Here is a 12975-nt window from a genome sequence, read left to right as displayed (position 1 = left end):
TTGGAGAGCCTGAAGTTTAGGTGTTGTCTTGGTGGTGGATGTATTGTTGCAACTAGGGCTGGAATACCATAGCGAGACTTTTGTTTTCTTAGTTTTATTTTTCTTTTTTGGATGTGTGCATCTGTACTGCCATTAGAGTATTGCATTATTGCAGAGGCTGGGTGTAATTTGTATCTCTCGATATTAATATACTCCCTTTATAAAAAAAAGTGTCATCACATGATTGCCCCAAACCAATTCAAGCATGATCGGCTCCATCCATTCAAACCTGTTATATTGTGATCCAAATTCCAAGAAGAGGCTAACTTCTGACGAGCGGAGCGAGGCCCGTCGCCGGTAGGCTTGGGCCGAGCGACGGATCGTTGCCACCGTCTATATATTTTCCCTGTAAGCCGCCGCTAGGGTTTTATCGCATCATTGTACACCCACGGCGTTTGTAAACACCACCGAAATAGTGAAGTTTTGCTGGCTGGCGCCCGTGGTTTTTCCCTTGTGTGTTGCAAGGGTTTTCCACGTTAAAATCTTGTGTCCCCTGCAGTGTTTTACTTTTCGTTCTTCGTTTATTGTGCATCTCGATTATAACAAAACCAAGGCCACCTTTATTTTAAAAAATGGCGTACCCAGTGCCGAAAGCTCCCACACATTATGGAGACATGCCACCTTAATTCTCAAAGCAGCTGCAAAATTTTCAAGACCCAGCACTCTGAGCCCTCCTATGCTCTTGGGACAACAAACCAAATCCCACGCAGTGAGAGGAAAGTCGCTTGCGAAGTGGTGACGACGGATTTGATGAGAACAACCCTCCTGGCCGTAATGACATACTTTACTTGTCATATTGGTAATTTGCTTGCCATTTGGTCCACAATAAATCGAAACTCAACACTTCTAAGATGGTGCACCGAGAGCAGAAGACCCAAATAGAGGGTTGGGAAGTGGGAGCACATGGCGGGGAACTGATGAAGGGTGGCATGTGGGACATCTTATAGGCGCCACCATGCTCTTTTGGAAATTGGTGACAAGATTGGTGACTTCCCCAAAGTCTTGAAGGTTTTGGGTATGGGCGTTGATGTCCTCTTTGATTGGGGCAATGAATATCGCTGCATCGTCTGCATAGAGTGAGGTAGGGAGGCGAGTAGGCGATGAAAGTCTCCATTTTCCGTTTCTTCATAAATGATTGGTTGCAAGGGGTCAATCGCGAGGACAAATAAAAGCGGATAGGAGAGGAAAGAGAGGAGAGATAGCTCACTACGAACTATTTCAAGCAATTCTGAATTAAAGGGCATATGCTTGGTTTGATGCCAAAAAAATCAGTGTTTGGGCAAAGCCTAGATAACTGGCCATCACTTGGTTGGCTACCAGATTGCCTTGTCAAACTCTATAAAATTTGCAATCTTCTGGTAAATTTGGCATTGGCTTGCCAAAACATTGGGTAGCCCGTTTTTAGCTATAGAGGGAGCATATGCGTTTCAAAACGGTAGAACAGTAAGTATACATAGTACATTGCACGTTGCTATCATCCTACTCTGTGACTTGTGCTCTGTTATACCTTTATGACTTGCTCAGGTGTCTCGTATGTGCCACAAGGATATACTACAAGCGGGAAGAACACATAGTGCGGGAGTGTGTGTACAATATGCATAAATGGGCCATGGCAACTTATGGTGGTGGTTGCCTCCTTTCGCTTCAGGTAAGATCGCATCAAGGCTTTGGAGCCTAGTGCAGGTGTCCCCTGAGCAGTGCAAAATCTCATCACCATTTCTCTCTTGTTGCTCCATGGATGAAGACGTCCCCAAATCAAGTGGACGCAGCTGTTAAGTCTGAATCACAGATGGGAACGGTATCAACAGCAACACTACATGCAATTGCCTCCCATCCACTAGTGTGCATACATGTGATTCAGATCTTATGGTGCAAGTCTGAATTCTCTAACAGCTGTACAGAGCAGAACAGGAAGTATCGATGCACGCGACAGCATCTTACCCTATCTCTGTCGGTCTCAAACATAAGTACAGAGCAGAACAGAAACTGGGATCTGGGAGTGTGAAAATGGAATCTAGTACTCCTAAATGCAATGTCAGTAAACCCAATAGAGGCAATCGTGTGAAAATTCAGATTTGCACCATAAGATCTAGGAAATGTAATGTCAGTAGACCCAATAGAGGCAATGGTGGAAACTAGGATCTGGGAGTGAAAATAGAAGTCTAGTAAGGGCATATCCAACGCCCGACGCATTTCGGACGCCTAAAATAGCCGCGCGCGTTTGTTTGCGTCGGACCGCAGACACGAAAATGACCGTCTTTGACCGCGTATCCGTTTGCATCTGGGTGTGCTCCGAGTGGGACGACCCATATTATTTTTTCAACATATTTTTCATTCAGCTCAAATGCATAAAACAAGTACGAAATAAAAACAAGAATGAAGAACAAGACCCTAGACTACTTGTCGCCCCTCGGGCGATTGACGTCCCGGCCCCGTTGTTGCCTCCCTCCCTCCTCATCAGTTTCTCCTCCATCCACCGTGCGGTCGCCAGAGCTTGGTGGGTCGTCGCGTCCTCCAATAGCCACTGCCACAGCGCCTCGTTGGCGGCATCCTCGGCCTTCTTCAGCGTCTCGAAGGACTCGACTAAGGCCCTCTGCTTCGCCGCCTTCTCCTACGGGTCAGGCCTGTTCCAGTCGAACTCGAAGTCTTCGTCGTCGAGCTTGTCCTCTGTGGCCGTTGCCTCCCTGCGGTGTTCCTGCTCCGCGTCGAACGCCGCATGGGCCACCTGCTCCTCCTCTGCCTCCTGCTCCACGTCAGCCATGAACTTCGCGTCCATGGCCGCGTCCATGACGTTGTCCGTGCTATCTTCGTTCTCCTCGTCGAAGATGTCCGTCAGGGGTTGGCAGACGAGGCATCGCCATTAACGTGGCGCGGACTACCGAAGCTACGCCTCGTCGCCAATACTGGCGCCGCTGAGAAGACGCATTGAGCCAGGGTCGCTGCCAGGCGGGCCCGACGAAACGTCCGCCCATACGAGAGCGGTCACGCGGCGTGACCGCACAGCCTCCGCAGAGATGCATCCGTGGCGCATATTTGGTCCGCGTTTGCGTCTCCACGGACAGCCCGGTCATTATGCGTCGGTCCACTGGCCTGGTTCTAGACGCATTTTTCGGCTGCGCGGTCCGTTTGAGTCGCACCGTTGGAGATGCCCTAAGACTATCTCTTGCAGATACCCCATCCCGTCTGAAACAGAATAATAACCGCTAGTATGCGGTACCGGCGTAGATCTGAGTCTCTGCGCAGATTTCGCAAAAAAAATTGGCTCCGATTCTTTTTGCATCAGAGCCCCATCTTGGCGCCATATGATGGATATACTAGGATTGACGGCCTGATTTTGGTGCTTTCCCCATCGCGTACAAAATCAACGCGCGCTGAACATTCAGCTCGGAAAATCCTCGCGTCGCTACCGCCCGGAGCACTAGATCTAGCCAGGAGATGGTTGGGAGCATCGACTATATGCACTGGACATGAAAGATCTGCCCGGCAGCATGGCACGGCCAGACATCATCGTGATCCAACCATTGTGGTTGAAGCAATAGCCTCGAAGGACCTATAAATTTGGCGTGCTTTCTTTGGACTGCCAGGATCGTTAAACAACGGACTGCCAGGATAGTTAAACAACATCAACTTTCTGCAAAGGTCGCCAATTTTGGTAAGCTTGTCAACCGTGAGGTACTGGCTTACGGTCATTAATATATCATGGGGGTATTATCTAGCAGACGAGATCTATCCAAAATGATCCATATTTGTAAAAACCGTAGCCAACCTCACAATCAAAATGGAAGCTCACTTTGCAAAAATGCAAGAAGCGGCTTGGAAGGATAACATAGAGAGAGCTTTCGGTAATTTGCAAGCTAGGTTTGAAATTGTTCGAGGGCTAACTAAATTTGGGATAACAAGACTCTTCATAACATCATCACTTCAATTTGATAATGTTAGCAGTCGTGTTAAACCTGCTAGAAATCATAATCGAATCAAAGCATTCCTTGAGACATACAAGCAGATTGAGGACAGTGATAAGCATATGCAGCTGCGAGATGATCTTGTGAAGCGTCACTAGGAAATGTTTGGCCTCTAATTTAGTTTTTCCTTATTTTATTCTCAATTTGTGTGAAACAATTGTTTTTCCCTTGTTGGACCATTCATTTGTTTGTTTAGGTATTTGATTTAAACAACTATTGTAATTTGGATATTGTTGTACTGTGTGGTGTTTGAACAATAATAAATTTGATTTGTGTTGCTATGTACTAGAATTTTATTTAATGTGAAATCTGAGATATACCTAAAACAACAAAACCCTTTTATGCAGTACAAGACCGATTCAACATATACGGCAAACCTAAAAAAGAATATTCCAATTTAAGGTAGAGTACTGGAATGCGGGATCTGTTCGGCCATGCCATGCCGCTTTTCGCAGCGAAAAAACGCGATGTGATTAACTTCATCCGTGTTATGCGGTTCGACCGGATGGATGGGTATCTGCTAGAGATGCTCTAAATGCAATGTCGGTAAGCCCAATAGAGGCAATTGTGTGAACCTAAACAAGACAATACTTAAAAAGGGTAAAAATCTATTTTGACTGTAAAAGGGAAACAATAAAAGGGTTTTTATTGTCTTGATAGGAATGAACACTAAAGCAAAAGAAAAACAGCAAACTCCCTATATATATTAAATAACAATGCATGTTTACAAAGCCAGTAACCTGGTAACTATAACATCCAGAGATGTATTTTGCTGAACTCAGGATACTTGATCCATGCTATATTTTTTTCTTTCAAGGGAACTTGATCCACTTATAAGCTTACAACATTCATTTTCTATACCTAAAATCGTTTTTATGCCGGGTGACAAACAACAGATGAAAGATTCACTTTCACTGAGAACATACCTCAGGCATATACTTTTTTTAGGTCTACAGACGATCCGAAAAGAGCAACCAAATCAGATTTTATTATGGAGGTTGACAACCAAGTCATGCGCGTCATCTAGAAGCCTCCACACATCGAGCTGCCCAGCCATGCTTTGGCACTCGCGCAGTATCTCATCCATGCTGCTGTAACTCTCGATGATCAGCTTCCTCCTCTGCAGGACACAAGCCGCAATAGCATAGAGCAGCAAGTCATCGGTTGGAGGAGCATGGAGCCTTATCTTTCCCCACGTGGATCTTCCAATCCCAGCTCGAATGGCGGCCTGATCAGCCCACATAACCTCCCACAGGCATAAAGTCTGCTCAAAGGTGAGCTCCCTCCTGAAGAGGACCAAAACCATTCTGTACACAAAGAAGCAGTCCTCAGCCTGCAGCTTCTGCAGGTGCTTGTAGAGGTGCGAGTCCTTGCGCCTGATGATCTGAGAGACAGTCTTCAACTGCCTTTTTATTCCAACCTCGTCAAGCCTGAAGTTGTGCCTTGCTTTCTTCATGAAACCCACAAAGCACCAAAATGCTTCATGATCTTCTTCCATCACCGCAATTATAGGTGACAAGAGGTCACTCATACCTTGGCAGTAGCCAATCTCTGGATCATAGAGTGCATATGCCTCGAGCAATGCGACTAACCGGGCAGCATGATAGATCATGTAAGGCTCTAAATGGTCATAGTCTTTCAACCCAACAGATAATGCACGCTGCAGTGCCTTTTCCTTCGAGATTTCAGCCTGATTATGGGAGTATAAAGCCCAGTCTGTGTTTGCCCGGATAGCATCTAGACGTATAATGCGCTGCCATGTTGCAAAATCTTCTGGAGTTTTATTAGATCTAAAGAAGTCTGATTTGGATGATGTACTCCTGACAAATTTAGGCTCTGGAGCACAATTCTCCTCAATATCGCCACAGACAGACATCTGACCATGGTCATCCTCATCAGAAGATCCAGAGTCAGAAGATTCTGATTCTACCATACATTGATCGACATAAGTCAGTTCACTGGCATCATCGTCCATGCATTCTGCAGGAGCACAGTCAGCATTATCCGGACTGTTTGCCTCGCTGCCTAAACAGTTAAATTCCTTGGCTGATACAGAAACACTTGAACTAACACCTCCAAGATAAGGTGCACCACCAGAGCACCCCTCATTATTGATCTCATTTATGATCTTTAGCCCGAATCCCTTGTGGCAGTTCAGTATTTGATGGCATTTACGTCTGATTTTTTCATACTCATTCCTGCACCAGAAGATATGCCAATGAATTTGTCAATAAATTAAGCGTCATCAGCATTAAAATCGGTGTTCTCATCCTGCTCTCGTCTGATAATTTGAAATGCAGTGTGTTCTGACATAGGTCATGAAAGTTCCACTTATATCATATATACTCCCTCCGTCCCAAATTAGCTGTCGCAGCATTAGTCAAATTTGGTCTAGATAAGGATATATCTAGACACGTTTACTGTATAGGTTCATTCATTTTAGAAAAAGAAAAGCTGCAACAACTAATTGGGGACAGAGAAAGTATTACTCCCTCCGTTCCAAAAAAAAGCTTCTCAACTTTTTCTAGATACGGATGTATCTATAGCTAAATCATGTCTATATACCTCCGTATCGAGACAAAGTTGAGAAACTTTTTTAGGAACGGAGGGAGTACTTATTTACTACTCTCACTTAGAGCTATGTAAAACTGGGTTACTACCAAAGTACCAATGCAAGACACATGTACAAGTAAATTTAAAAAGCAAGTGCCAGTAGAAGACTATGAGTGGAGTTGTGAAAATGTTACCTTTTCTTTATCTTCATGGTCTTCCTTTCCTCTTCAGAACTATTTAAATCATAACTGCATATGACAAGAAATTCGGTCAATCTCCAGAATTAGTATACTATTAACAAGTCACGACAGAATAAAAGTACTTCGTTTACAAGTCACATTCAATTTTCCTACACCGTATAAATATAACTACTGAATTTTACGGTTTAAGGCACAGCTCTGACTTCAGAAACATGGTTCCAAACACCGAACAGACAATGAGTAAACCGAAAAAAAAAATTGAGGCCATTGGAAGTCTGTTCCATTTGAGCAATTGTACCATTTTACCGAAATACCGAGAGAATAATATTCAATGCAAAAATGTGTCAATCCATGAGGAACTTGCCTACCACAGTACCACCTGAGCTGCACTTGTTTGCTGACTGTGACTGATACACGTAATATAAGAAAAACATGATGCTAACTAGCCACGGTCAACCCGCTCGGACCTGCGGACCGACCGCTGAATCAGTCACCATAACAGTTCACTAGGCGGCCTGGGTATTACAAACTGAATTCTAAAAGGATAAAAGCAGTTGCTTTGCATGTTGCTGATTCTTTCAGAGTAGTTTTCTTGATCTAAACTATACTACTGCCGACCTTGTCCGACCCCCTTCAAATGGAAAATTCCAATTCAATGAGAATTTGGTTCACTTAATTGGACACTTGGACTCTGGATTTCATTAACGACATAGTGGGGGGAGAGCTAGCTCCATCAGGTGTACTAATGTACTAGCGTGCCATTGGATATGAAATAGACACTCTGGATTCAACCGGGTTGCTAGGTGTTCACTTGCTTGCACACATTTACCACACAACCCCTCTGGCAGCTCCACATTTTAACAAAAACTTTCCTCCCACCTGGACTCGCACTCTCGCAGCAACTCAGCAATCCAAATTTCTCCTTTTCCTAACCTAACTTATTGGATTTTGCTTGTACCTGCATATGTGACAGATACATTGTCCTTGCCCAGCTAACATACAACAAAACTCAAAACCTAATTTGCAAAAAAAAAAAATGGAACGCTGCAGAACCGGGAGCTAGAGAATGAAGTTTAATCTGTGCAAACGGACCGGGAGAAAAATCAAACTACTAACATAGAGGCTCCATCCACATCATTTGGATTTACGAAATGGAGGTGAATACAAGGATCACCGTCGCTGGCTGCCACCGTTGCAGACAAGATGACCTTTTTTTAGACTGGAGATGAACAGTTTGGGCTAAAGTTCCTTTGTGGATGAAAGGAAAACAAAGGGGATATAGACATACAGTCAGAAAAAACAACAACAAAGGAGAGAGACGAACTCGGCTGGGGGTTTTGAGAAAATGGTACGCTGTGGAAGACCAAGCTTCGTAAGGGGACGTTTTCACAAAATCCTCAAACCTAGTGGGATGCAGTCCGCCCGCATCAATTTGGATGCTCTGTACATAATGATGGCTCCTCTGCCTCCTAGTACATTAGTATACCTGATCGAGCTAGTTCACAGCATATGCCCCCCAACATAGGTTGTAATTCTTCTATTTGTTTGTTTGTTTATTTGTTTGTTTGTTTGTTTTCAGCAGTGCTATAACTTTTCATGAAAGAAAGAAACAACAATACGAAAAGTGGAAAGGAAACCCAGGTCACCAGAAGCATTTAGCGGTTTTCTCATACAAGGTGCAATATCAGATTTTATCTCTAACAACGTTATCATGTGAAGTCTCACTTTTGACTGAAGGGCAGAAATGGCTACATGAACATAGTATTGATCTTTAGACACTAGCTCAATAAGTTCATATCTAAATGCATGCATGAGCGGGACGGCAGTGAAGAACACACCTTCGAGGCTATACTCTCTGCATTAACCCAGCTACGCAGTAGTGCCATAATATTGGGCTTCATGCCTAAACTAGTGTGCAGTCAGCGAATGCATGCTTGCACAGCACTTAAGAGGCCAGATAACAGTACATGCATACAATTTTGTCTCTATTTTCATTTGCCATCAACTGAGGCGTATATACCGCATGCAGGGTTGTCTAAATAGTTCTTGATATTCTAGGAAAGTTAATCCTAAAAAATCTGCTTGCACATGCATAACAACAGTCCCAGTTAGGTAATTGCTCAATGGTTCACCACATGTTCTTCGAGGGTTCACAAGTCACAACATTATTTTGCTTACCAACAAAACAACAGATAGAGAGGCAGACAGCAACATGTAAATAAAACGAGTACCGAAGTAGTACTAAATCAATTAAGGCTTACAGGAAAAAAAAACTTCAGATGCCACCTATTGAAATTAAAATCATATCTACAAGCTTACAACTTCAAACCCTGTCAGCAACATGACCATAATAAGATTTAAAAAAATTGTATAACAATAGACAATTTAGGTAACTTACACTCCAAGTAGAAAGGGCCAAACTTCAGCCCTTGCAGCAGGTTCAATTCCCTGTAGAGAATGATGGAATTAATATACCTCAACTTTCTATGAAGTGGACGCAGAACATTTCGTTGCAGTAGACATGTGTATAACAAATGATCACATACGCATATCAGTCAGAGATTTCAAATAAGACCTGGATGACAACAAACTTACCCCACTACGAACTTTCTTGAGAAATTTTCTGCCTCCATCACGAAGCTTCCCATTTGCAGAGAATAGACGGCTCCAGTGTTGGCAAGAGAGTGCTCGTTTTCTCTTCCTTCGAGACCATGGAGATTTACTTCCACCTCTGAAATCAGATAGCTTGCTTTTATAAGAATGTGAAACAGATAATGATTCATAATTCACAGCATAACTTTCCTTCGACAACCAAATAGATAACAGGTGATGTTGTCCTTGGAAGCTAAATTTTCTTTATGAGTTGCCACCAACAACCCACATTGAGAAACAATTGAAATGAAGCAATCCATGGCACGTATTTCGGAAACTTAATCGAGAAGCATAAAGCCGCTATTGAATGAAATTAAACACACTAAATGAACTATTCAAATACGTGTCATTAATTTCTACTCCCTCCGTTCTGATTTAGTTTACATTCTAGGGAAAATGAGACAACTTAGTATTGCATTTATTAATACTACTTAGATGTGTACACAACCAATCCAAGCTACATTGAAAACAACAACATCCAATAAAGAGAGCAAAATCATTTCGTTTTCAGTGTTGTTGTTGACTAAAAGCTAGAATGTAGAGTATTTCAAAACAAATTTTAGGGCTAGAATGTAGACTATTTCAGAACGGAGGGAGTATATGCTAGTATAGTACAAATTGGTGGAACAACTGACGCGCATTTCATGGAAACGGAAGTAGCACGATAAGGTGGGCTACGTCTTCATGCGTACGACTATGGAGTGTGAATGGGTAACCAAGACTTATCTAGATCAAAGCGTGTAAAGCAACTTGGCCTGAGCACTCCAAGAAAAGTAAACTTTTTTTTAGTCTAAAGCGGCGTGCATATCAGTTCTACCACTGACCAGACCACCAATTCCATCAGGGCACACGCAAGAAGGATAATTTCGAGCATCATCAGTTGACTCTGATCAAAACCGTCGGCTAAAAATACAAAACAGACTATGGAACAAGAGAACAAAAAAAATCCCCCATTTAAGCGACTTCATTTCTGTATTAATGGGCGGCCATAACTCCGGCCGAGAGAACTGACCGATCCGAGCTGGGCGAGGACGACGACGAGGAATCCGCGGCGAGCAGCGCCGACCTCGAAGCCGAAGCCGCCGCGGCCGATTTCCCGAACGCCGCCAGGGAGGAGGCGGACGAGGCGACGAGCAGGAGCGACCGGCGCTGGATCCGCGACGAAGCCGGCGGCGGCGAGGACGGCGCCCTCGGGGACGAGGAGGACGAGGAGGAGGAGGAGGTGCTGGATCGCCGGAGGGCCTTCATCGCGCCCGCCGGCCTCTACCTACCTACCGCCTGTATTGCAACTACCGGGACCAAGTCCACGCCGACTTCCCCCGCGCCAGGGCGGCGGGCCGCCACTCCATGCGCCCGGTCAGCCGGATAACAACGCGGGGTTCGCCGGCGGCGAGGTGTGCGCAGGCGCTGGTGGTGGATGCGGAGGCGCTGCGGGGCGGAGCGGATTGACGATTCGGTTCTCTTCTCCTCTCTCCGAAGAGAGACAAGGCGAGTTAAAAAAACGATGGGTGCCGCTTTTAAACAGCCGGATACTGAGACTGACACGTGGGGTATCAGTTTCTGGAGCCCACATGTCAGTGAGACGGCTGGAGCATCTTTTCTGTAGAGGGCAGTCTTCGTTTCTTTGGTATGCTGGTAATAATTCTTGGTGTAATGGGAAGGAAATTCGGTCTACCGATATCGGAAGAGAACATTCATGAGCCGTAATTTCGTTTTAAATTTCCTCCATTTCAAGGGGTTTTGTCGAGATCTTTTTAAATGCTCGGTAGTGCTTATCTTCTCGAGAGCTGAATATATTTGGCACGGTATCTCTTCCTTCTGAAGCACTCCGTATGAGATTGCGGTTTGGTACATGTCCGCTTCTGGTGTTATTATTGTGGGTTACTATGTCAGTGGCGAGTCCCTATCTTTCCTTTTGAAATTTGGCTCCATATCTTTTTTGATATGCTGTATTATTTGGTGTAGTTATGAGATCAAAAATGTAATTTATGTTCATTCATAATACACAAGAAAATATTTCTTAGGATGGAAGAAATGATGTCAGAGCCTTGGGATGGTCAATGGGCCATGTTTGCACGACACGACAAAAGATCGCCGCTGAGCTCAGGCTGAGAAGATGGGGTTGCCGCCGTAGAGTAGACCAGCCTTGACGCGAACCGTTCCATTCCATTATCGAACCCAAGGCACACACACGGTCGCAGAAAATAGGCAAGTTGTTCGATGGAGTGAGTGGACCAGATGCCAAATTGGTGCCCGGTTACTATATATAAACACATAAAGGCGCTAGACCAAAAGAAAAATGCCGTGATAGTGTTAGTCCATGATGGTATGATAATGGCATGATCGATGCCCGTTGATCTTGGACGATTCTGCGGCCGATAAACTAAGCCGGAGTGCTAGTCGCGCGCGTGCGGCCATGCGCTAGACCGCCATGTTTTTCTAGGAGCGTTGTGCAACGATCACCACTCGGACAAAGTTACTCCATCTCTAGCTGAAAGTAGCTGATAGTAGTACAAGATGCCCATCGTTAATTACAACACGAATCGTCCTTGCTACGCAACAATGACCGGTTCCTTTGGCTTCAGCTAACCGAGCGACCAAATATGGTGGATGAGGTCAGTGACACGATGAGATCGCCTCCATCGTTTGGAGCTTCCACCCATGCCATGCGCCCATGCCACCTCCTCTCCTTGGACACCTGCCGCCGCTTGCGAGTCGTCCGTTCGAGCACCAGAGACGAAAGCGGCATCGCAAAAAGCACGTTGGAGACGCCCATTGCGCCGCACTGGTCGCATCATTTGATAGAAACACTCGACGCATCGCCGCCCGTTGCCCAGCTCGATCCAACCTTTTGGGACGTTCCGCCAAAGATCACAACGGCGGCGACGACCACCGCACCGTGTTCCCCCGGCGAGAGACCGCGGCGCTATTTTATACTATCAGGGACAAAACTCGGCCGGCGCGGCGCCGATCCAAGGTCTGTAGCCCTCGTGCCGCGTCGTGCGACCTGCCGCCTGTCGCGAGAGAGCAAAAACAGATCCACGTTCCTCTCCCAAATGTTCATGTGACTTCTTCTGGGATGGAGGAGCACATGAGACTAGTTTAGACTTGATCGCTTCTTGCACAGATCGCCTCATGTGCTTCTGCGTCCATTTGTTTCATTTTCCACTGAGGCGTGGATCTCTTCTTCCTTTTATTCGTTCATGCTGCCGTTGGAAACTAAAAGTTACTCACTAATTCGAATCAGGAAACAAGTCTAAGAGCATTCGCCGTCCTCAAAGCTGTTGGATAATTAGGCACAATTTGCATGATTAATTCCAGAATATAAAATATGATGGCAGCAACTACTAACATGTGAAACTCAAACATACTAGATGCATTAATCAACATGAGTAGCAGCAGCGCAAACGGTAAAGCATCCATCGCTAAACAGATCGAGATATGTCGCACGTACCGATCTGGTGGAGGTGGCGGTGGAGGTGTAGCAGATGATGTCGCAGCAGTAACGTTGTTGATGACAACGTTGTTGACGACGGGGACGACGGGTCGAAGTAGACGGCGTTGAAGAC

At 45.1% G+C, this 12975-nt stretch overlaps 1 protein-coding gene across 2 annotated transcripts; it reads right to left on the bottom strand.

Annotated features, from left to right (window-relative positions):
• Nucleotides 1-4678: 4678 nt before the first annotated feature.
• Nucleotides 4679-10906, bottom strand: LOC127316431 (rab GTPase-activating protein 22). Of its 2 annotated transcripts, none has more exons than XM_051346823.2 (5): nt 10700-10906; nt 9350-9485; nt 9153-9202; nt 6749-6802; nt 4679-6199 (listed from the first exon to the last, which is right to left on the bottom strand). In XM_051346823.2, exons 1-5 carry the CDS (start codon nt 10753-10755, stop codon nt 4981-4983), a joined length of 1515 nt encoding a protein of 504 aa, XP_051202783.1. In that variant the 5' UTR covers nt 10756-10906; the 3' UTR covers nt 4679-4980. The 2 variants fall into 2 exon arrangements, with proteins under 2 accessions (XP_051202783.1, XP_051202782.1); XM_051346822.1 differs by having other exon boundaries at nt 10419-10904.
• Between the last annotated feature and the right edge of the window lie 2069 nt (nt 10907-12975).

Source organism: Lolium perenne, chromosome 7 (assembly GCF_019359855.2).
Source record: "Lolium perenne isolate Kyuss_39 chromosome 7, Kyuss_2.0, whole genome shotgun sequence".
NCBI lineage: Eukaryota > Viridiplantae > Streptophyta > Magnoliopsida > Poales > Poaceae > Lolium > Lolium perenne.
This window is presented reverse-complemented; position numbering and strand designations above follow the sequence as displayed.

What these genes read in the sequence shown, in the direction of transcription:
- LOC127316431 (XM_051346822.1), bottom strand. Translation starts at nt 10,654, where the DNA reads ATGAAGGCCCTCCGGCGATCCAGCACCTCCTCCTCCTCCTCGTCCTCC. An exon ending in TCCTCGCCCAGCTCGGATCG is followed by an intron (nt 9,486 to 10,418) that starts GTCAGTTCTCTC and finishes ATCTGATTTCAG; the next exon opens with AGGTGGAAGTAAATCTCCAT. An exon ending in TCAAGAAAGTTCGTAGTGGG is followed by an intron (nt 9,203 to 9,349) that starts GTAAGTTTGTTG and finishes CATTCTCTACAG; the next exon opens with GGAATTGAACCTGCTGCAAG.